This window comes from Leucopleurus acutus (genome assembly GCF_964270905.1).
Source record: "Leucopleurus acutus genome assembly, chromosome: 17".
NCBI classification, from domain to species: Eukaryota; Metazoa; Chordata; class Mammalia; order Artiodactyla; family Delphinidae; genus Leucopleurus; species Leucopleurus acutus.
Window position 1 is genome coordinate 68,283,453 of NC_139159.1, and position 22,732 is coordinate 68,306,184.

Sequence of the window (22,732 nt, forward strand, 5' to 3'; positions counted from 1 at the left end):
CTCTCTGGGGGTTCTGTTCAAGCATGACCGCTGCAAATACAATAAGGGAAGAGAGATGGGAAAGAAGGCTTTTCCAGAGAATGGGGAGGGCTGGGAACTTGGGGGTGTTACCAAGAGAAAGGAGCAGTGCCTGGTGAACAGTGCTGCCTGGGGGGCATCCAGCTTCCCTCCTCACATGGGCACAGGATGGATGGCAGATCTCAGGGGCCCATTAGGGAAACTGTCTCTGAACCAACTGGCGTCTGAAATGAGGAGCACAGGAGGGGACCTGAGGCACAGCGGTGACTGTGCTGGGAGAGGCTGCTTGCTTTGTAAATGGGGCCTGAGGGTCTTGGGAGAATTGCACAACAAGCTGGAAAGCTGGCTCACCTTGGCTGCTGGGAGGAGAAGAAGTCTCCCAGGGCTGAGTGTGCCCAGGCGTGATAGAGCCAGCCCTCCTGGCCCGAGAGCAGGGCGGGTGTTGCTCAGAGATAAACCAACCCCTGGCAGTGGGTGATGATTCCTGTGAAGCATTGCTCAGGAGGGCAGGATTACCTTGGAGCAGGTAATCCTGGATGCTGGCCGCACACCTGTGCTAGGAGTGGGTGCTTTCCAGAAGTGCTGTGAGCCCCGCTCCTCCTGGGTGGTGTGGCCCGCTTGCCCCTGACATCAGGAAGAGCTCAGGTGCCGGCTGCCCCCCACACGACTCAGGGACAGGGCAGCATGAGCGGGGCAAGACACGTGGGCAAGATCCAGAAACGCCTGGAAGAGGTCAAGAGCCAGTGGGTCCGGCCAGCCAGGGCTGACTTAAGTGACAATGAGAGTGCACGGCTGGCCACAGATGCCCTCTTGGATGGGGGTCCCGAGGCCTACCGGCGGGTGCTCAGCCAGGAAGGCGAGGTGGACTTCTTGTCCTCGGTGGAGGCCCAGTACATCCAGGCCCAGGCCAAGGAGCCCCCCTCTGCCCCGGAGCCCCCAGGAGAGGCCGCGGCAGGTTCCAAGGGACTCGATTCCTGCTCCGTGGCCTCAAGTACCTACTTCCCTGTGGCCTCAGAGGGCAGCGAGCCGACCTTGCTGCACACCTGGGCCTCAGCTGAGAAGCCCTACCTGAAGGAAAAGTCCAGCGTCACCGTGTACTTCCAGACGGACAAGCGCAACAACATCAGGGACCTCATCCGCCGCTGCATCACCCGGACCAGCCAGGTAGCGACAGCGGAGTCTGCGTCTCCTTGGCCATGGGGTGGGGGGACTGGTGGAGAAGAGGAGAGAGGGTTGTGTCCTGCTCTAAGGGATGGAGTCCAGGTGACTGGAGCTTAGGATGGAGCCAGGGATGTTACGCTCTGCCCTGCCCTAGATCATTGATTTCCTGATCCCATTTGTCACAGTCTGGGTCCCGGCCACCAACACCCATCACTGGAACTCCGGCAATAGCTTCCCATCTGACCCTCCTGTTCCATCTTGAGCCCGACCACCTAGTCTCCAAGCTGCTGTAGACACTTTTTCTATACTTCAAATTTAACTTGGTCCCTTCGTTGCTTAGAGCCTTCAGTGGCTCCCAGTTGCCCCCAGTGGGACCAGCAGACTCTGTAGCATGGCTCACGGCCTCTCCAGCTCCCCTTCCACCCCCTGCCACTCAGTCCTGAGTGACCTGCAGATTCTCAAACACATCAGGTTCTGTCCTGAGGCCTCTGCACATGCCGTTCCCTCTGCCTGGAGCCCCCTCACCTTCCCTGCTTTTCCCTTCACACCTACGCCTTCTCAGGACCCAGCACTGAAGTCCCGTTCTCAGGAAGCCTTTCCTGAGTTCCCCAGGCTAGGCGAGGTGCTTCGCTTCTGTATTTCTGAATGGAGGGGCCACTCCACTGGGACACAAACTCGCCCCGTTTCCTCTCAGGCTCGGCTTAGACCTGTCTGCCCACAAGGTCAGTGCAGCGCTTGAATCCAACCGGTGGTCAGGCAGAGGACAGAGGAGACAGCAGAGGTTTCTCCCTCCCCAGAGTGTTTATATTTTAATAAGTGACTTTAGAAGAAGAAAAATCCTTCAAGGCCAGAGCTTAGCTGGCAGAGTTTCAGGCACCGGGACTGGCATTTGGCCGGGAGTTCTCCCAATGCTCCTGGAACTGCAGGCCCACAGGGGCTGCCTGCTCCCCCGGGGAATTGGCGGGGGGCACCCCAGATCATTCTACCCAGGTGCACAAAATGACCATTCAGCACAGGGGTACGGGTGCCCCTCCACCTCCTGAAGCTGCAGGGGCAGGGGAGAGAGTGGACCCCAAGGAAAGGACTCAGTGTCATCTGCAAAGGGTCTCTCTCATCACTAAAATTATTTAGTTTGTTCCATTTAAAAGAATTCAAAAATGGGCAAATTGATATTTAAGCTCATTTTCTGCTGAGATCCCACTCTCATGACAGAATCCCCTCCCGTGTCTAATATGTGTGTAATCTCATGGCTCCAGAAGAAGCCACCAGGAAGGGGGAAGCTGTGCTCAAACGGGACGGAGGGAGTGGAGCTCTGGAGAATAAAATAGAAGGTGACAAGGGGTGGAGTATTGGCTTTTCACGCTGCTGGGCTACTTCAGAGCAGCATTTCATGCTTCCCTGGCAAGGCAGCATCAGGAACTGACAGGTGGGCTCAGGCAGGCAACCAGGAGTGCCCACACTGCCTGGGGTGGGCTGCACAACGCAGGGCAAGTCCCTTGACCTCCCCAGGCCCCAGATCCCACACTGGACTAAGGGGTCCCTTCCAGCTCCCAGGGCTTGTTCTTAAGTGTGCTACCTCTGGTCTCTGCTGGAGTTCAGTGCTCGCCTGAGGGCGGGGAACCAATGGTGTTGGCGAAATTCTCAGCCGCAGCTGCTGCGGCTCAAAGGGTGAGTGAGACTCCCTGGAAAGAAGCCAGGTTGGGGCTTGTCCTAATCCCCAGGCTGAATGCTTCCCCTTCCCCCTACCCCACCTAGAGAGGCTTCTCTCCCTTCACCTCTGCGGCCTTGAGGCCTGCTGCTGTCCTTTGCTTTATCAACACAGTATGCTACAAATTTAGGACAACACTTAAAAATCAGAAGATTTCACCTGAAAGTAAGAATTTCCAGTTCCTCTTAGCAAGTTGGAAGACCTGGCTCTGTTGGCGCTGAGTTGAGGTCACCTCTTTGGGTGGGTCACCTTTGCGGCAGTCCCCACCACTCCCTCTTGTCCCAGGCCATGATAAACTTCACCCATCTTGTTACCTGTCAGACTCCTGCAGGCAGTTTGCAATACCACTCCCATACACAACACACACACACACACACACAGAGGGCTCAGGAGTGACCAGTGACCTGTTCCCACAGAGATGCCAGAGGGGGCTGGATCCCCAGCCACAGGCTGTAGATGGAAGTAGGCTGTGTCCACACAGAGGGACGACAGGGGGTTTGTTTTCTCCCTCTCCTGTGGCTTCAGCCCCCTCAGGAAGAGAAGACAGGGGCACAAATGGAGCCAGCCTGCTGGGCGTCTCCCGGAGCGGCTTCTGCTCCCTGAGGAGCAGGCATTCTCCCTCTTTCCCTTCATGCTCTCATCCCTTTATGTCACAAAGCCAAAGTCATTGGTCAGGCCCTGAACCCAGGATGGCAGAGCAGAACAAGGGGCCTCCCTCCCTCCAGCCACCTGCCCTTGGGGGAGAGGTGGGAAGAGAGGGGACACTGGTGGATGGCAGTGCTGGGCTTGAGCAACGCTTTGTGCCGGGGAGCAGACGGGAGGGTGACTAAGGCAGGCTTCACAGAAGCGGTGGCCTCTGAGTTGAGTCTCAACGGCTGAGTAAGAGTTTGCTGGGCAGAGAAGGGAGGTAAAGGAATTCCAGGTCTAGGGTGTGTCAGATACAGACGTCTAGAGGAGTGAGAGGTCTGGATGACCTGGAGGTAGGGAGGCGTGGAAAGGACTCTCAGGGAGGAGGAGGTTTTTGCTCACAGTGTCCTAGAAGCAGGAGGCACCACACACTGTGCAGGGCCACACGGGGAGCACCAGGGTGGCAAGGCAGGGCCAGGTGAACAGTTTAGGATTGGCTACTTTGAATAATTCTAGCAGGCTCTGGGCCACCTATGGTCCCTGGTTGTCCCATAGCTGGCACTGGGGTGGTTTAGGATGGGCAGGGAAATACTGTCTGGATGCTGGAGAGTCAGATAAAGGAGGCTTGGGACATGGCTCTGGATTGCTCGGTTAGCATATCAGAGGCTGCGCCTAGTCGAAGTGCTTGTGATCTCTAGTAATCAGTTGGCGCTGGGATGTCAAAGTGTCATAAAACACAGAAAACAAAAAACATGAATTATCCATCCTCCAAGTGTGGTCCAGGATCCCTGGAGTTCCAAAACCCTTCCAATGGGTCTGTGAGGTCCTGCCCTTTCTAACCACTTATCTGTGTGAGGCCGGATTATCTTTATATATCTCCTTCCCAACAACACATCACAACAGATTGCTACAGAAGCCGATGTGAGAACCAGCTGTCTCCTGGTAAGCCAGACACCACAGAGAGTTGCAAAACTGTAAAAGGATGCCATTCTGCTCACTCCATTTTGCTGCTGCTTTGGAAAGTATAGTTATTTTTGCTTTAAAATTGTTATTTATGTTAACATGTAATGGGCTTAATATTGTTTTAAGTGAGGAATATTAGTTATTCTAAACTAACTAATAAACACTAAGAATTTTCTCTGTTTCTAATTTGACAAGTCTCATGACCCACAGAAACCAGAGCCCTTTGGAGCCTCAGTAACTTCTAAGAGTGTCAAGGGGTCCCAAGACCAAAAAGGTGGAGAACTTGAGCAGGCAAGCCCCCTGTCCCTGCTCGATCCCCTCTCCCTCTCCCTTTCACTGCAGAGAGAAAAATCTATTCAGTTCTCTGGGGAGGTGGGGGGAGAGTGGGGTGAGCATGCAGAGGACCAAGGGGGCAGCTGTGAGAAGGTCCCAAAGAAGCTCCCCCCACCCCTAGGTGTCAAGGACCACCTTTTCAGGCCAAGCCCCTGCCCTGGGAGCAGCTGAACAAGGGACAAGGGTGGAGGGATGGGACACAGCAAGAAGTCTGAGCAGGAACTGCACAATCCTGCCCCCACCCCTACTGCGCCCCCAGGGAGCTGACGAGCAGGTCTGCCTCATGCCTGACAACTGGGATTCCAGGGCCTCAAACACCACCAGGGTCCCCAGGGCGAGGTCTCCGGCTGTTCCCCCGACAAGGGCCGCTGAGGGACGGGCAGACCTGGGAGAGAGGGGTCTAGCCTGCCAGGCCTGTGGGGTCTCTGGGCAACGGGGCGCCTATACCCAGCCCAGGTCCCATCTAGGTCCCGCCAGAGTGGGGTGGGACGGCCCCCAAGGGCCAGCAGAGATGCTCCCTGCGCCCCCGGCATCCTCCTGGGATCTGTGATTGGCCTGTCTCCCTTCCCACAGGAGTTCCCTAGAGGAAGTTCCTCTCCCCCTCTGGGAGGCGGGGCTCAGCGCTGGCATATTGTCACTGCTCCAGATTGGCGGTGAGGGAGGGGAGCGCCAGGCACACCCAGAGGCAACACAAATAAGTGGGAACATGTGGTTGCAGGGGGATGGTCCTCTCACTGCTGCCTTTTTAAGGGCTGCTGGCCCCCTCGCACTGTGGTCAGCAGATAGGTGATGGGGGAGGGTCCACCTGGGCCCCCTTCCCTTCTTCTGTCCACATTCTCTTTGAGTTCTGCTCTGGGGTCCCCCAACCCTCCCAGGGCTTGACTCTCCCTACTTGGCCCATCCTAACCCACAAGCAGAGGAGGGACAGGCTGTATCTGATGTAAACAGAGATCAGAGTCCTTCTCTTAGGCCTGCAGTAGACTGCAGTTGGGAGCATGGCTCTGGGTTGGGGTCTGGGGCATCTCCTCGCATTCCAGCTTTTGGAAAGTTACTTAACATCTCTGCACTCCTGGCTCTTCACCCGGGAAGCCAGGGTAACTGTGTTGTGAAGGTTACAGGGGACGAACATACGGCTGAGAGTAGGTGCTCAAGAAAGAGTTGCTGGGGGCTTCCCTGGTGGCGCAGTGGTTGGGAGTCCGCCTGCCGATGCGGGGGGACACGGGTTCGTGCCCCGGTCCGGGAAGATCCCACATGCTGTGGAGCGGCTGGGCCCGTGACTCATGGCCGCTGAGCCTGCGCGTCCGGAGCCTGTGCTCCGCAACGGGAGAGGCCGCAACAGTGAGAGGCCCGCGTACCGCAAAAAAAAAAGAAAAAACAAAAAGAAAGAAAGAGTTGCTGCTGTTATTACTCATCCACCAAAAGCAAGCTCAAAAACGGAGCATCAGCACGTAGGAGAGAAAGAGGGAAGAGTAGCAATCGACGCACAAACTGGGCCTTGGGGTGCTAAGCGCCCCCAACAACTGGCCCCAACATGCTTGGTGGTCCCACCAGGACCCAAATCCTCTTTCCCCTCCTGCCCCCTGCCCTTCCCAAAGCAGCAGGATTTCCAGCCCATGAGGAACTCACGTCTGCCGGGCAGGTAGTGAGGGATTCTCAGCCAGAATCTGAGGTCTCCGCAGGATGACCCCTGTCTGTGGGTATCACCCTAGTTGACCAGCAGCCCCCTGGCTGGGCCCCGCCATCTCACTGAAACTCCAGATTCTCAGAGCCTGCCGGCCAGGCAGCGCTCCCACACCAACTTCCTTCCTTAGCACGGGAAGTACCTCCTTCCCGTTCTCAGCCAACCCCACACCTCTGGGCTGGGCCGTCTGATTGGCCCTAATAAGAACCCTACTCTGTTTCTTTTTTATGCCCATAGTGGTGTGGGCACTAATTTTAACCGTCTCCCATAACCTGAATTAAAACAACATTCTCTCATGGTGTTATTCTAACATTATCCACACTTGCTCAAGAATAATGCATATAAAAATCACAATCATATTTTAACGACACACTTTACTTCTGCATATGTTTCCGTTTATATTACCTGGGCTTACGGTTAGACCCAACTTACATGAGAGCTAATGCTCTTCTATCGTGCAATGTTTTATAGGTAAAGAAACTGAGGCCCAGAGATGGTAAGTGAGTTGTCCGAAGGCACTCAGCTAGCCTCCACTAGCGCCACAGCTGGAGCTAAAGTTCCCTATCTTCCAGATCGTTTTTCCCCTGGATTATGTGCTACTGCTCTGTATTAGTTTCCTAGGGCTGCCGTAACAAATTATCACACATTTCGTGGCTCAAAACAACAGATAAGGGCTTCCCTCATGGCACAGTGGTTAAGAATCCGCCTGCCAATGCAGGGGACACGGGTTCGAGCCCTGGTCTGGGAAGATCCCACATGCCGCGGAGCAACTAAGTCCGCGTGCCACAACTGCTGAGCCTGCGGTCTGAAGCCCGGGAGCCACCACTGCTGAAGCCAACGTGCTGCAACTACTGAAGTCCACACGCCTAGAGCCCGTGCTCCGCAACAAGAGAAGCCACCGCAATGAGAAGCATGTGCACCGCAATGAAGAGTAGCCCCCGCTCGCCACAACTAGAGAAAGCCCGCACACAGCAACGAAGACCCAACGCAGCCAAAAATAAAATAAAATAAATTTATCAAAAAAAACCCCTTAAAACAAAACAAAATAAAACACAGATAAGTATTCTTTCACAGTTCTGGAGGCCAGAAGTCCAAAATCAAGGTGTCAGCTGGGCCATACTCCCTCGAAAAACTCTAGGGGAGGATCCTTCCCTCCTCTCCCAGCTGCTAGTGGCTCAGGTGATTCTTGGCTTGTGGCTACAGAAGTCCAGTCTCTGCTTCCGTCCTCACATGGCCTTATCCTCTTCTCCCTGTCTCTCCTCTGAGGGCCTTTTATAAGAACACTTGTCATTAGACTTAGCGTTCACCAGAAAGCCCAGGATGATCTCATCTTGAGAATCTTAATTACATCTGCAAAGACCTTTTTTCCAAATGAGGTCACATCCACGGTTCTGGTGGTTAGGATGCGGACATATCTTTTGGGACTTGATTGATCAACACACTACACCCTGCGAGGTAGGACGCCCACGTAGGGGATGCAAGAAGTTATTGGCCTTGAATCGATCCAGCTGGGAGGCAATCCCAAAAGGAGGCAAACAAGATAAACCTAGCTATCATGAGCCTGTCCTTCCAAGCATCGCTTAAGTCAGGACGCTGGGTTTTTTGCAAACCTCTCCCCTTCTCTGTCAATCGGTCACCTGATTACCAGCCCTGTCTCTGCCAACGAAGACTCACTGGAACACAACTGGGAGGATTTACTGACCTCCTGGGGAGAGAGCATTGTCTCTTTTGCCAATACCTTGGATGAGGAGGCATTTATCTTTCAGGAGAGAGGACCTTATTGGTGCCATAAGCTTCAATGTGCACATATACCTAATTGTGTGTTAACAGGGCCATGGCTCTAAAGGATCAGGGGCCTCACTATTACAGCAGCTCTAGCTCTAGTGACCTCTAGCCGAGGGTGAGCAATTTCTTCGCAGTTCTGTCTCCGGTCCAGACACCCACATCAACTGAGCAGAAAGTCAGCCCCGAGTGGGTACCAGCCATCTCCTTCACCTGCCTCCAGGACACTCTTCTTGTCCTTGCTACTTCCCAGATGTGGATGGTCAAAAAAATTTATTGTAATTAGTAGAAAAGTGGTTGAACGTTATTATTACAGGTAATGTTGAAGAAAAGATCGCCATAGTCCCCCATCCAAATATGACTGTTAGTTTTTGCTTTGCACTCATCTATCCATACACCACCTTCCCTTGCTGGCAATAATAATGGACATGCTATCATTTTGTGCTTTGTTTTTTTTTTTCACTTAATTCATTAATTGTTAATGCACATTTGTTGAGCATATATTAAACAGCAAGTTTTACTTTAACATTTCACCGTGATTTATAGTTTCTTTTTTTTTAAATTTATTTATTTATTTTTGGCTGCGTTGGGTCTTCGTTACTGTGCGTGGGCTTTCTCTAGATGCAGCGAGTAGGGGTTACTCTTCATTGTGGTTCGAGGGCTTCTCATTGTGGTGGCTTCTCTTGTTGCGGAGCATGGGCTCTAGGTGTGCAGGCTGCAGTAGTTGTGGCGCACGGGCTTCAGTAGTTGTGCCACGCAGGCTCAGTAGTTATGGTGCCCGGGCTTAGTTGCTCCGCGGCATCTTCCTGGACCAGGGCTCGAACCTGTGTTCCCTGCATTGGCAGGCAGATTTTTAACCACTGCACCACCAGGGAAGTCCTATAGTTTCTATGTAACCGTTATAATGATCATTTTTACTGGCTGCCTAATAATCCACTTCTCAACACACCACAATTTAGGTACTAGGAAGGACTTTTGATTGAGTGACAAAGAGTTCTAGTTCTGTTCCATTCCACTGTGTGGGAGCCTTTCCCACAGCACCAAGCAATTCTTGGACATCAGCTGGGTGTCCTACAACTCAACTCATGCCAATCGCAAGCCAAGATTGTCACCTGTGCTTCTGACCAACTAGCGACGGATTAGAGATTCCAACGACACCCTCCTTGGGTTTGATCAATTTGCTAGAGTGGCTGAGAGCAGAGAAACTTTTTCCTTAATAGAGTACCGGTTTATTATAAAAGGATATAACTCAGGAACAGCCAGAGGGAAGAGATGCATAGTGCATCGCTCTGAGTGCACCAGTCTCCCTAAACCCTCACGTGTCCAACAACGAGACGCTTTCTGAACCCTCTCCTCCTGGGTGTTTATGGAGCTTCATTACATAGGCATGATTGGTCAAATCATTGGCCATTGGTGACTGATTAACCTCCAGCTCCTCCCTTCTCCACCAGAGGCTGTGGGGTTAGACTAAAAGTTCCAACCCCCTGATCACAAGGTTGGTCCTCCTGGCAAAGAGCTCCACATCCTTAAGTGCCAATGCCCTTAGGTCTAAAAGTCTCCGCATTAACATAACAAAAGACCCCTTTATTGCTCTCAGCTCTCATCAGGTTGGAAATTCCCAGGGTATTAGGAGCTCTGTGCCAGAAACTGATATGAAGACCAAATATACATTTCTTATTATAAGTCACAACATCACAGAAAGTAACCCCAAAAAGCTTAAGAAGGGGACCATGCATTGACGTCCTCAGTGGACAAGTCAAGCGTAGGATTGGCTTCAGGGGTAACTGAAATCAGATGTCGAAAGGATGCTGCTGGGCATCTGTCTCCACCTCTTAGCCCTGGTTTCTCCAGATCCGGCTTTGCTTTCAGGCAAGCTGTCCCCACATGGGGCAAGATGGCTGCCAGCAGCTGTGGTTTATAATCTACTAGCTAAGCAATCCCAGTAGAAGGAATGCCTCCTTTCCCCAGGAGTCCCAGCAATAGTCCTGGACTGAGTCCCATGAGGATAACATGTCATGTGACCACCTTTGGGCCAATCCCTGTGGCCAGTGGTCTGGCTTCAGTGTGCCTCTCCCGCACCCAATCCAGGGCATGGCAGTAACCCCACCCAAAGCACATGCATGGTGGAGCAGAGGTAATTCCTTCAAGTGAACTTGGGGGAGTTCCCTGGCGGTCCAGTGGTTAGGAATGGGCGCTTCCGCTGCAGGGGGCCCGGGGTCTATCCCTGGCTGGGGAACTAAGATCCCACAAGTCGCACGGTGTAGGCCAAAAATAAAATGAAGTGAGCTCGGGGTGCTGTTGGCAGGAAGGAGGGGTGCCTGGCAGGCAGGAACACACACGTCTCTCCCCGTTGTTGGCTATCTAGGGCCCCCCACCCCCCAAGTTTCTGCTATGATGGAGGATGCAGTACCTGCTGGCTGAGCTGGACTCCCTTCTCCATCCCACTGGGGCAGCTCAGCCTAGTCTAGTCTATATCCCCTGGGGTCTCCACAGGGATTTTGTTTGAGGCGAGGATTCCACGGCTTAAAAACATTTGAAAGCCAGTGGCCCTAGAGCACCTTAAAGCTCCAAATGTTTGAGAACCTGTGACGTTAAATCTGTCCCTCTCCTGTGACCCTGCCAGGCCACCTCCCCTTGGCCTCATCTCCCCCCCACCCCACCCCCGCCTCATCTTTTTGCTCATCTCCCCTTTCTCCTCTGCACTCTCCATGCCAGCAGTGGGTGGCGAGGCCAGAGGATCTGTGGTGGGGCTGGAAAGATGACGTCAGGACAGAGGCAGGGCCCGCACTGCAGCTCTGCGCCCCTCCTTGAGTCCTGCCCTGTCAGACCCTCCCCGCTCCAGTGCAGCAGCAAAGGGAACAGCTCTCCCAGGCCGGCTGGGACTGAGGGGGTTTGGCTGAAAGAAGTCAGCACCTGGCCCTGACTCTCTGGTGTCCGACCCCTCTGCCCTGGCCCAGGTCCTGGCCATCCTGATGGATGTGTTCACAGACGTGGAGATCTTCTGTGACATCCTAGAGGCGGCCAACAAGCGCGGGGTGTTCGTCTGTGTGCTCCTGGACCAGGGAGGCGTGAAGCTCTTCCGGGAGATGTGTGACAAAGCCCAGATCTCTGACAGTCACCTCAAGGTAGGGTCCCGTGACAGTGTAAAAGGTATTTTGTGTTAGGATAGAATAGGCTACGCTGTGGTAACGCATGCCTCCATCTCAATGGCTTAACACACATTCCTTTCTTGTTCAAAGTCCAGTTCAGACGGCCCTCCCTCACCTTGTAGCTGCACCACAAGGAATACACGGCCCCCGAGATATAGTGACAGGGAGAGAGAGGGAGGGAGGATTCTGAGGGATGTTTTTAGGACCTGGCCTGGAAGAGATTTCCATCGTTCCCGCTCATAGCCCTTTGACCTCACACAGCTCCACTGGGGGCTGGGAAGGATAAAGGGGCCCGACCTCTGCCTTTTCTCCTCTCAGCTGAGGAGACCAGTGGGTGCACTTCTGGGGCAGTGAGACATCCAGGACCTGTGTGATGCATCTTTAGGGCTCCATGGCCCCAACAGGATGCTGATCCTCTTGGACTTAACCAAACTCCTCCCTTCCTTCTTCCAGCAAGGAGAAGGGAAACCCAGAGATGAGGGTTCACTTAGTCACGGCAAATTTGGGGCAGCTATTCAAGCTCTAACGTGAAACCGCCCACAGCTTTCACAAGCAGACCCAGCTGAATAGCTGACAGGTGGTTTCCTTGGTGACTGCCCCCCAGCTCAGGCAGGTCAGCCCCGGGAGACCCCAACCTCCCCGCCTTCCTCCTTCCCTTCCCCTCCACACTGACCGGGATGCAGCTGAGTCCAGGCACCTCCGGTCGCCACAGGCCTCAGGTCCCCCGACTGCTGGGTCTGCTTGACGTAACGTGGATCACATGGCCTCAGCATGAGGCCATCGAAACAGGTCCAGAGTCAGTGCGGGCCTTGTCCTCGTGGCCCACACCCGCTGCACCAAGGGACAGTGGGACGTGGCCCTGTTCCCGCCACCCCCAGAGCTTGTGGAGAGGCTGGAAGGAGTGGTTGGAGGCGCTGGGCATCCCCTTCCCAGAGCCCGTCCAGCTACCAGCAGGCATTCTCGGCACCAGAAGCGTCCCGCCGGCCTCTGACAGCCCCCTGCCTCACCTGCCTTTCATTTCTTCAGCTTCCAGGGGTGCTGGCTTGAGGGCTGGAGCAGCGGGTGCCACTGGGGAGGAAAGGGACAAACAGGGCCACAATTTGGGTTGTGGCCACACCTTTTCTTACAGCAATCTAGGGTCCATTGAGGTCTCCACAAAGCTGCCCCCTCTGATTGCACTGGGCCTTCCCTCTGACCAGCCTGGAGTCAGGGACTCATGTCACTAAAGCCACTTACAGGGTGAGGCTGGGCTTGCCAGGCCTCTGTGGGCCACGGGAGCCTGGACTGAGGGCTCTGTGGACACCAGGCCCGCATCTTCCTTCTACTTTCTGCTTTGTTTGAATTCTACCATCTCCCCTTTCTTTTCTTTTCTTTTTCTTTTTTTTTTCCCCCCATTACTCAAAAAATGTCAGGACATTGAAGAAAATTTAGAAAATTCAGCCAAGGAAAACATAACAATGGCCCACAATCTCACCAGCTAGCAATAACCCTTCTACTCTTGGCCAGCATCCTTCCAGATGTTTTCTTAGGCAAGTGTGTGTCTCTGGGTACACAATTAGTGAGGGTACCTTGACTTCCCTTGCAACAGAACGTTTCCGTCCGGAGCGTGGAAGGAGAGGTGTACTGCGCCAAGTCAGGCAGGAAGTTCGCCGGCCAAATCCAGGACAAGTTCATCATCTCGGACCGGAGATACGTGCTGTGTGGATCGTACAGGTGAGCGCTGCGCTTCACCTTCTGTCGGGGCTTTGCGGAGGCCAAGGCCCACACGCCCACCGGCAACCCCCTGGGGGAGCTGGGGACTCATCATATACACGAGGCAGGAGGCAGGACCAGCCTGCGTGAAAGGGGAAAATCTGGGCCCTTCCTGGGAGGACTTCGGGGTAGGGAGACACTTCCAAGTGCCTTGGTTTCCCTTTGCGTGGCAATAGGACATAAAATCCTGTTTCCCTCCTCAGATCTCTCAGGTGTGATTCTAAAGCCATGAGATTTGTTTGGTTGTGTATGGGGGCCCCATTTTATTTTTAAAATGTTTGGTTATTTTAATATAGTGGATGTATTGAGATGTAATTCACATGTCAGATACTTCACCCATTTAAAGTGTGCAATTCTTTTTAGCATCACTTTTCTCATCCGTAAAATGGGGATAACAATACTTCCCCTTGCAGACTATTGTTAAGACTCAACGAGATAAAATTTGCAAAGCCTAGTGTAGCTCCCAGCGCACAGTAGGTGCTCAATAAGCGGTTGCTATCAGCCAGCCAAAGCCCCAAGGGAAGGGACATGTAATAGGCAAGACTTGAAAGGGTGTGGGCTGAGAAGGCGCTGGTCGTGAAGGGCTGCCCAGCACAGCAGGCCTGGGCGACACCACATTGGCTGGGGGAGAGGGTGTGTGTGGGCCCCAAGAAGGCTGGGGAGCACCGAGACAGCCCTCCTCTCACTTCAGAATTGCCAGGGCTTGCTGAGCTGTCACCATGTCCTAGATAAGATTACAAGCGGCACCCTCTGTGGCCCCTGACCACCAGCTTCCTGGCCCCTCCTCCACTTCCCTGTCAGAAGTGTCTCCAGATTGCATGGGACCTCAGGCTGGCACTAGGGACGGGAAGTGGCAGCAGCCCAGCCTAGAAGATAGATAAGCTAAGTTCAGTTCCCAGCTCTGCAGCTTCCTGGCTGGGTGACCTCGAGCAAGTCACTGCACCTCTCTGTTCCTTCATTCACTCACCAGCTATGTAGAGACCTAGTAGATACAGACCAGGCCTGCTGCAGGCATGGAACAGCATGGGGCTCCCTCCTGCAGCTCTGCTCGAACTAGGCAGGTAACCGATAACAAACCCAGGGGAGGGAAGGGGGCCTGGGATGGCGTCAGGGTGCCCCTCTCTGGCTCCCCATTTCCACCTCTTCCTGAGCCTGTTCTCCTCAGCTGTGCGAAGGGCCTGTGGCCTTCACCTCACAGGCTGCAGTAAAGGAAGCTGGGAGGCACTGTCCGTCTGCGAGGGGAAGAGCTGAGGTTTTACAACTAGTGTGCAGGGAGGGGGCTCAGGGACGAGGCAGCCCCGAGGGGACACCTCCAGTGTCCTGGGGCCACTGAGCCCACGTCTGTTTCCACCCACAGCCTCTCCCCTCATCCTCTGCTCTATCCGGGGGCACCTGTGGAAAAGGAGCCCCCCTGCTTCTGATTCTCAGGCCCTGTCTCCAGCCCTTGGTTGTTTGTAAGAGGCTGAGGTGGGGCTGAACTCCCCTCCCCAAGTGGCCAAAGCCACCTTATCAGCCTTTTGTTCTTTCCCTAGAGAGGGACAAAGGCCTCTGGGCAGCAGGCACATAAAGCTCAGGGCAGGAGCTCAGCCTAAAACCCTACATCAGGACTCTGACCTTGACCTCTGACCTTGACCAAGCACCACTAGACCGAGTTCACCACCTGGAGGGCAAGGGTGAGGGCCGGGCCTGGGCAGTTGCCCCAGACCCCAGGAGCCAAGCCTGGAGGGAGGGGTCAGTCAAAGCAGAGGAATTCTTGCACTATTTTTTATTAGGTGAAATTCACGATAACATAAATTAACCATTTAAAATGTACAATTCAGAGGCATGTAGTACGTTCACAGTGTGCACAACCATCACCACTATCTAGCTCCCAAACACTTCCATTGCCCCCAGAGAAACCACGCACCCATTGTACGGGGAGGAAAAACTCTTTTCTTTTTCGGCTACACAGCCTGTGGGACCTTAGTACCCTGACCAGGGATTGAACCCGTGCTCCCTGCAGTGGAAGCGCAGTGGTCCCGTGCCACCACTGGACCACCAGGGAAGTCCCAGGAAACACTTTTTTCTAATACCCTTCTCGGTTCTCTGGCTGGGGCCCTGTAAAATGGACTGGTGAGAGAGAGATGAACAGGAGAAAAGCAGACAAATCTATTTAATACAAGTTTACAAGTTTACAAAGTTTACAAGTTTACGTGACACAGGAGACTTCAAAAGGAAATGAAGACCCAAAGAAATGGTTAAACCTTAGTGTTTTTATATGAGGTTGGATGAAGAACGGACAGTCACGGTAAAACATGATAGGACGAAAGGGAAGAGCTAAGGGTAGTTACTGGGGGAAACAGAGCAAGGCTGGTCCATTCGGATCCCTCTGAGTCCCCCTGTCCTTGGAGATAAGGATGCTCCTTTCCTCTGGGTACAGGGAGGGCATCTCTCACATGAGGGCCTTGTGACTGGCTTCAGGGAGAAGGGGGAGATCAGAGAGTCCTTCCTGCACCTGCTTCTCAAATTCCTTCAGCTCAAAATAACGTCTTTTGTCAGAGCGGCATACACAGACGTGGGGATGACACATCCACAGCCCCTCCACCACTAAGCGGTCACTTCCCCTTCCCCATCTTCGAGCAACCAGTTGTGCGACTGGCAAGTGGCTTACTTAGCCATTACAAAGATTTCCATACATTTGAAAAGGACAGAGAAAGAAATTCTGAAAGGAGATGAAGAGGGGGGAAGCCTCTCCTCTTATTTTCAATAAGGAGAATTAACTCTTTCAGGTTTCATTTGTATTTGCCCTTTGAGCTCATCATGCAGGGGTGGCCTTGCCCTTGGAAGGGGCAGAAGGAAGCATAACCACCTTGCTGAGCTTTGTGCCAGGCCCTGGGCCAGGTGCGATCAGACCTTTAGTAAGGATTTAATCTTCGTGACTTTTTTTTTTTTTTTTTTTTGGCTTGCCACATGGCATGCGGGATCTTAGCTCCCCAACCAGGGAGCAAACCCATGCCCCCTGCAGTGGAAGTGCAGAGTCCTAACCACTGGACAGCCAGGGAAGTCCCTTAATCCTCATGACATTCTGAGGGAGGCATTATTCTTCTAAATGACAGATGGGAACTGAGGCACAGAGAGGGTAGGTGATTGGGTCAGGGTCACCAGCTTCCTTGACTAGGATCTCCAGCTCGTTAGTGCCTGCCGAGGCCAGGTCGGGCTTGATATGGGAGGTACAAGGAGGAGGGTGGCAGTGGGCTTGAAGACATGCCGGGCCATTCCTGGGAACTGTGGGGAATCCAGCTTCTGGAGGGAGGGCAGGACAACTATAATGTTTTTGCTCTCAACATTCAAAGGTGATCTGTTTGCCAGCCTTTCAGAGGATCCTTTTCCCTGGGACCCTTAGAGCTGTTTCCAATAAAAACAAAAAATCAATCAGAAAAGCCTTCACCCCATCCTTTCAGTCCACCTGTCTCTGGGCCCCTCCCTCTGGTTGCACACAGTTTTCCCAAACTGAAGGGCTCTGTCCATTTCTCTGGCTGAGTCGCGGGGGTGGGAGTGGGGAGGGTGTGCATTTCAACATTTCAGCTCTTGTTGAGGGTCTCAAAAGCACAGGTGCTGTGCCACATGCTGGGGACACAGAACTCCTCTCTCTCCTTAGGAAATGTAGATGAATGACCACAGGGTGTGGTATGGTGTATGCTCTAAGATCAGCATGAGCTAAGAAAGTGCTCTGGGGTCAGCCAGGAGGGAGCTCCCACTTCTGCCGGCAGGTCCAGGAGGCTGGATTGAGGCTTGGAGGATGAAGAAGATTGGGGCGGGGGTGAGGTGCAAAATCAGGCAGCTGCAACAGCATGAGTGACAGCATGATATCAGCATGGCCTTCCAACCGGCTCCTGAGTCCACTCCTGCCCTGACCCCTGCTGCCACCCTGGGCTTTACCAGGAACAGAAAGAGTTTTAAACACAAACAAGATCAAATCACTTCCATCCTTAAAATCCTTCGATGCATGTCATTGCTCCTAGGGGGGAAAAAAAATCCACCTTCTTACTGCGGCCTCTGTCTTAGCAGAATTCTTCTTCCCCTCCTCTGTGCTGCAGCCACACTGGCCTCTCCCCAGGTCTTTCACGCCTCAGGGTCTTTACACTTGCCGTTTATTCCCTTTGCTGGACAGCTCAATCCTGTTGTCCTTACCCTGCTAACTCATCTTGCCGGAGGCAGCTTCCAGATCATTCCCTAGAGACCTTTTCTGTGAACTTGTTTAGCCAAGATTTAAGAAAGATGACGTCGGGGCCTGAGCTGGGTCTGTTTTCTTTTCTATTGCTTCCTGGCAGGAAGTACAGTTAATACAGTGCCGGTATGTTTATACATGACCATAAATATTTGTTGAATGAATGGATGTTCATGTTAGGTCCTGGCCATCCAGTATGGCTAGAGGAATACAACTTTTGAAACTGTGCATCCCTGTCTATGAAATTGATTTAGTGGCTGATCCCCAGAATTCTTCAAAAATGAAATAGGACAGAACAAAAGTAATCAGAGCACTGAGGTAAAGGATGTTCCGGAGATTGTTGTGAGGTTATGTACGTATCTGTGTATGTGAGGAGGTTACAGTGTCTCAATAACATGTATTTCTCCAAGAACAGCCAAGATGAGTCTGAAGAAGAACAGGCAGGGCGGACTTGCCCTTGCAGATGGAGCTGTGGTAACCAAGACAATGTGGCATTGGGTGAAGGACACACACACAGTGACAAATGGAACAGAACAGAAAGCCTAGACACAGATTCCCACATGACAGGGCATGTCAGAGCAGTGGGGAAAGGTGAAACCGGAAAAAAAAATGCTCCATGTGAGAAGGTGGATTCTACTTCACACATACACACTCACACATGCGGTGCACACACACAAAATCACCTCCTAATAGATTAAAAGAACTTAAATGTCAAAAACAAATTTTAAGACTCTTAGTAGAAAATACAGACGAATGTCTTTTAGACCTTAGGATAAGGGTTAGGTGCCTTAACATAGCCCCCCCTGTGTTAAACAGAACACAAAAAAGCATTAACTATAAAAAATTGCTAAAGCTGACTGTATTACAATTAAGAACTCTGGTTCCCTCAAAGACAGCTCAAAGAATGTGAAAAGTCAGATTACAAACTGGGAGCAGGTTTTCATGATGCCCTGACAAGATTAGTGTCAAGAATCCCAATGAACTCCCACAAACCACAAAAGAAACAGAACAATGAAAGTGTGGGGTGGGGGTGGGGGAGGTGAGAGCAGGCATTTCACGGGGAGGAAACACGCAAAAAGATGTTCAGCATCCTCAGTGACTAGCAAAATGCAAATCAAGGCTAGAATGAGTTAACCATTTTATACCTATTCAGCAAAAAAAAAAAAAAAAAAAAAAAAAAATTGGGTTGGCCAAAAAGTTCATTTAGGTTTTTCCATAGCATCTTACAGAAAAAGCTGAACAAACTTCTGGCCAGCCAGTAAGAAGCCTGACAGTACAAAGAGTGCATTTACAAATCTCTACACTGCTGATGGGATTGCAAATCGGTACAGTGACTTTGGAAAGAGTGTGGCATTTTCTCTAAAGCTGAACATTCATCTAGCTTTATCCAGCAATTCCACTCCTAGGTGTATTTCCAAGAGAAACGGGTCCACAGGACAGTAGAAGACGGGTATAAGAGTGTTCACAGAAGCACTGGTCACAACAGGAGAACCATGGGAACAACCCAGATGCCTCTCAATGAGAGAATGTATGAATAAACCATGATATAGCCCCCAGTGGAATATCATACAACAGTCAAAGACAAGTGAAGTACAGCAACAAGAGATAACATGGATAAACTGCAATGTTTAAGTGAAAAAAAATCCCCAAAGATTAATCCCCAAAGATATATGTTAAAAACAACGAAAATAGAAATATTTACAGTTGTTCCTCCGCATCTGTGGGGGATTGGTTCTAGCATCCCCACAGATACCAAAATCTGAGGATGCTCGAGTGCCTTATATAAAATGGTGTAGTATTTGCATATAACTTACCCATATCCTCCTGAATACTTTAAATCACCTCTAGATCACTTATAATACCTAATACAATGTAAATACTATGTAAAGAGCTGCCAATGGGGCAAATTCAAGTCTTGCCTTTTGAAACTTTCTGGAAAATTTTTTTCTGAATATTTTCCATCTGTGGTTGGTTGAATCGTCAGATGCAGAACTCGAGTATATGGAGGGCTGACAGTACTTTCAAGAGTATAGAAAACTTTTTCTTACTATAGAAAAAGGAAAGTTTGGGAACCATGACACAGGGTTCTGGGTGATGACTTCCTCTATTTGGGGGAAACTGGATGGGTTCCTAGGAGGGACCATGTGATTAGATGCTGGTTATTGTCAATGCTAGCTTTTTATTTTAGGTGATGGGTTCATAGGTGCTTATTAGATTATTTAAAATAACTAAGTAAAGGGATTTCCCTGGCGGTCCAGTGGTTAGGACTCTGCACGTTCACTGCCAAGAGCCCGGGTTCAATCCCTGGCCGGGGAACTAAGATCCCACAAGCCGCTTGGTGTGGCCAAAAAATAAAATAAAGCTGCAGAAATGTAAATGGGCCATTAATAGATCAATGACGAGAGAGGGTCTTGAGCCAAAAATTATGATTAAATCAACTATCTGTACTTAAGGGCCAAAAAAACAATAAAAATAAAATGTAATTCTTACCATGGGTGGTGATAAAAGAAAGTGTAAAAGCTAGAGCACAGGATGAATGGACATGTGGGGTGCAGAGGAGGGAAACCCATGAGCAGCGAGCAGGGTCGGGGATGGCACTCAGGTGGTGCAGGGATACACAAGGGGCCCAGGGGCCCAGAGGGTGCATGGGGGCCTGAAACACTGCCAGGCACCTTTGGACCTGCCTGTTTTTTGTGTGGGGGGCCATGTGGCGGGAGGGATCCTAGTTCCCTGACCAAGGATCAAACCCATGACCCCTGGAGTGGAAGTGCAGGGTGTCTCAACCACTGGACCGCCAGGGAAGTCCCCTAGACCTGTTTTGTTAAGAAAGCATGCAGTTGCTTGTTCTAATCTAGCCTGATTCCAAAGAACACAGGGCGATTGATTTCTTCGTGTAGCCAAGAGTCCGGCTGTCCCAGAGTTTGCTGCCTTCCCCGTCACCTGGTTGGCCAGAGGCACGGTATCAGCTGCTCACCTCTCTGGGGTGCATGGGTGGCTCCTGGGCAGGAGGTGAGGTTTAAACAAAGCCTCGCTGCTCTTCCCAGGATTGCTCCGGCCTTGCGTGGGCCCTGCCCTGCCTCACAGAGCAGGGGACTCCAGAAGCTGGGTCCGCCTTTTGGTGGCAAGACACGCGGGCGGGGGTCTGGAGGCTGAGACTCTTGGTTGGGTCCTTTCTGTCCCCCACAGTGACCCTGTCCCCCTCTGACCATGCTGTCCTCATTGCTCCCCACGCCTAGGTCCACAGTATTAGGGACCCAGGAATCTCTCAAATGATGTTCTTGGTGGGTCTCCTGTGCTGCCACCAGGCTTTTCTGCGGGGAGTGGGGTGATGAGGGGAGTTTCCCATCAGAGATAGAAAGGAATCTGTTTAAATTAGGGAATCATAAAAGGTAACACACAAATGCCTTCAACATTTTGTTTCCATTTAAAATGTGTAAATGGAGAGAAGGCCAAGGCCTCTGCTTAAGGGCGGCCTCCCGTGGGTGTCTGGGCAAGCCCACTGATGCGGCATCTTTCCCATCCTGTGGGCTCACCCCTGTGTTCTCCTTTCCATCCCCCAAAGAGCACAGGAGTCTTCCCCCCACTCGCACCCCTTCCGGCCCATTTGCCTGAAAACTGGGCTACACCCTTCAGCTTTTCATGGAAATACAGCCCTTCCTTCCAAGGAGCAGCCCCAGACTGCTAACCTATTTGGTTAGAAGAGGCAGGTGTCACACCTGTCACAGGTGGAGCCGCTAAGGCCCCAGCAGCTGGTGACTCACATCAGCACAGAATTGGGGACACTGGCACTCGCCCCTTTGGGCCTCCACAGGGATCTTCTAAGGGGCCATAATCTGCGCACCAGGAGGAAACACTGACCGGAGGCCCAGATTCACTCTGCATCTTAGCTACTCCCCTGCAAACATTTGCTGGTCTCTGAGCTTCAGTTCTCCCATCTGTGGGAGGAGAGGGTTTGGGCCTGGGTGGAAGCAGCCGGCGCGGAGAAGCGGTGGGCACGCGTTAGTGGCCCTTCAGGCGCAGGGTGCCCGAGCCCTCCCCATCCCCAGCCCTCACTCTCTCTCCTCTCGCCTCCAGCTTCACCTGGCTCTGTGGGCACGTGCACAGGAACATCCTCTCCAAGTTCACGGGCCAGGCGGTAGAGCTGTTTGACGAGGAGTTCTGCCACCTCTACGCCTCCTCCAAGCCCGTGATGGGCCTCAAGTCGCCCAGGCCGGTCGCACCCCTCCAGCCCAGAGCAGCCCCCGGCCCCCGACCCGGCCACCTCAGTGGCAGTAGCTGCTCCACCAGCGACGGCACGTCCTCCAACCCCTTCAGCAGCCTGTCGACAGGCAGCAACCCCCAGAACCGGAGTCTGTCCACGTCCTCGGGGCCCGGCAGCCCCCTGGCCCCAAACCCACCTCTGGCCCCCAGGTTCCAGCCCTACCATGGCCCTTGGAGGGCCCTGACCTCACAGGCCCACTTCTCCCCAAGGCCCCATGATGGCCTGTTTGCTCTCTACAGCAACCTCAACGGCTACAGGCCTACGCGGCTGCAGGTCGAGCAGCTTGGCCTGGTGCCCAGGGTGGCCCACACCTGGAGGCCCTTTCTACAGGCCTCCCTGAATTTCTGAAGGGTCCCTTCCTCCAGCTGACCTCCCCAGGGCCAAAGCTGGGCATTCTTGGATTTTCTGTCTCAAGGACCCTACTTTAACCAGTGGCCCTTTGAACTAAAGGCACTTGGACGAAACCGTTGCCTGTGTTTGAATGTTCCCAGGCCTCAGACGGTTCGCTTGCTGACCCCCACACTTCCCTGGGTTCCCCTCTCTAGTATGGCCTATGCAGCACATTCCAGAAGTTTCCAGGGAGGTGGCGGGCAGGGAGCTAGAGGACAAAATCATGAAAATAGAGCCCCTTTCTCCAAAGAGCAGCCAGTGCTTTCATATTAACATTTTCCAATCTCTGTAATGTGAGAAGGGGCTGATGCAGCCCAAGTTTTACATATGGATAAACTGAGGCACTGAGAGGCAGGGGGTAGGTGTGACCAAGGTACTCCTGTGTCCCAGTGCCCAGGGGTGGTCTGCTCCCCAGAGATTCTGGAGAGACAGATTCAGGAGAAAGTATGGGGACATTCTAGATGTTCCTGGGAGGGGAGGTAAACTCCTCCTCCCTGGAAGAGCATAATACAAGAGTATCCCCGGCCCGATGAATTAGGGATGAGGCCCCAGAACCTGCCACTGTAAGTTATGTGTGGCTGGTTGAAAGGGTGGCCACCAAGGGTGGAGCAAACCAAGGCACCTAGGGGATGGACATGGACAAGGCAGTTTGGCAGCTCAGGTTTTTGCTCTGAAGAGCCTTGGGCTGGCCTGGAGGTCC

General features: G+C 52.6%; 1 protein-coding gene across 1 annotated transcript; it reads left to right on the forward strand.

The window, feature by feature from the left end:
* Window positions 1–702: 702 nt before the first annotated feature.
* FAM83A (family with sequence similarity 83 member A) lies at window positions 703–21,990 on the forward strand (the record flags this gene model as incomplete). The annotated part of the gene is made up of 4 exons (XM_082858636.1): window positions 703–1,182; window positions 11,231–11,398; window positions 13,011–13,135; window positions 21,456–21,990. 4 exons carry the CDS (start codon window positions 703–705, stop codon window positions 21,988–21,990), a joined length of 1,308 nt encoding a protein of 435 aa, XP_082714762.1.
* Between the last annotated feature and the right edge of the window lie 742 nt (window positions 21,991–22,732).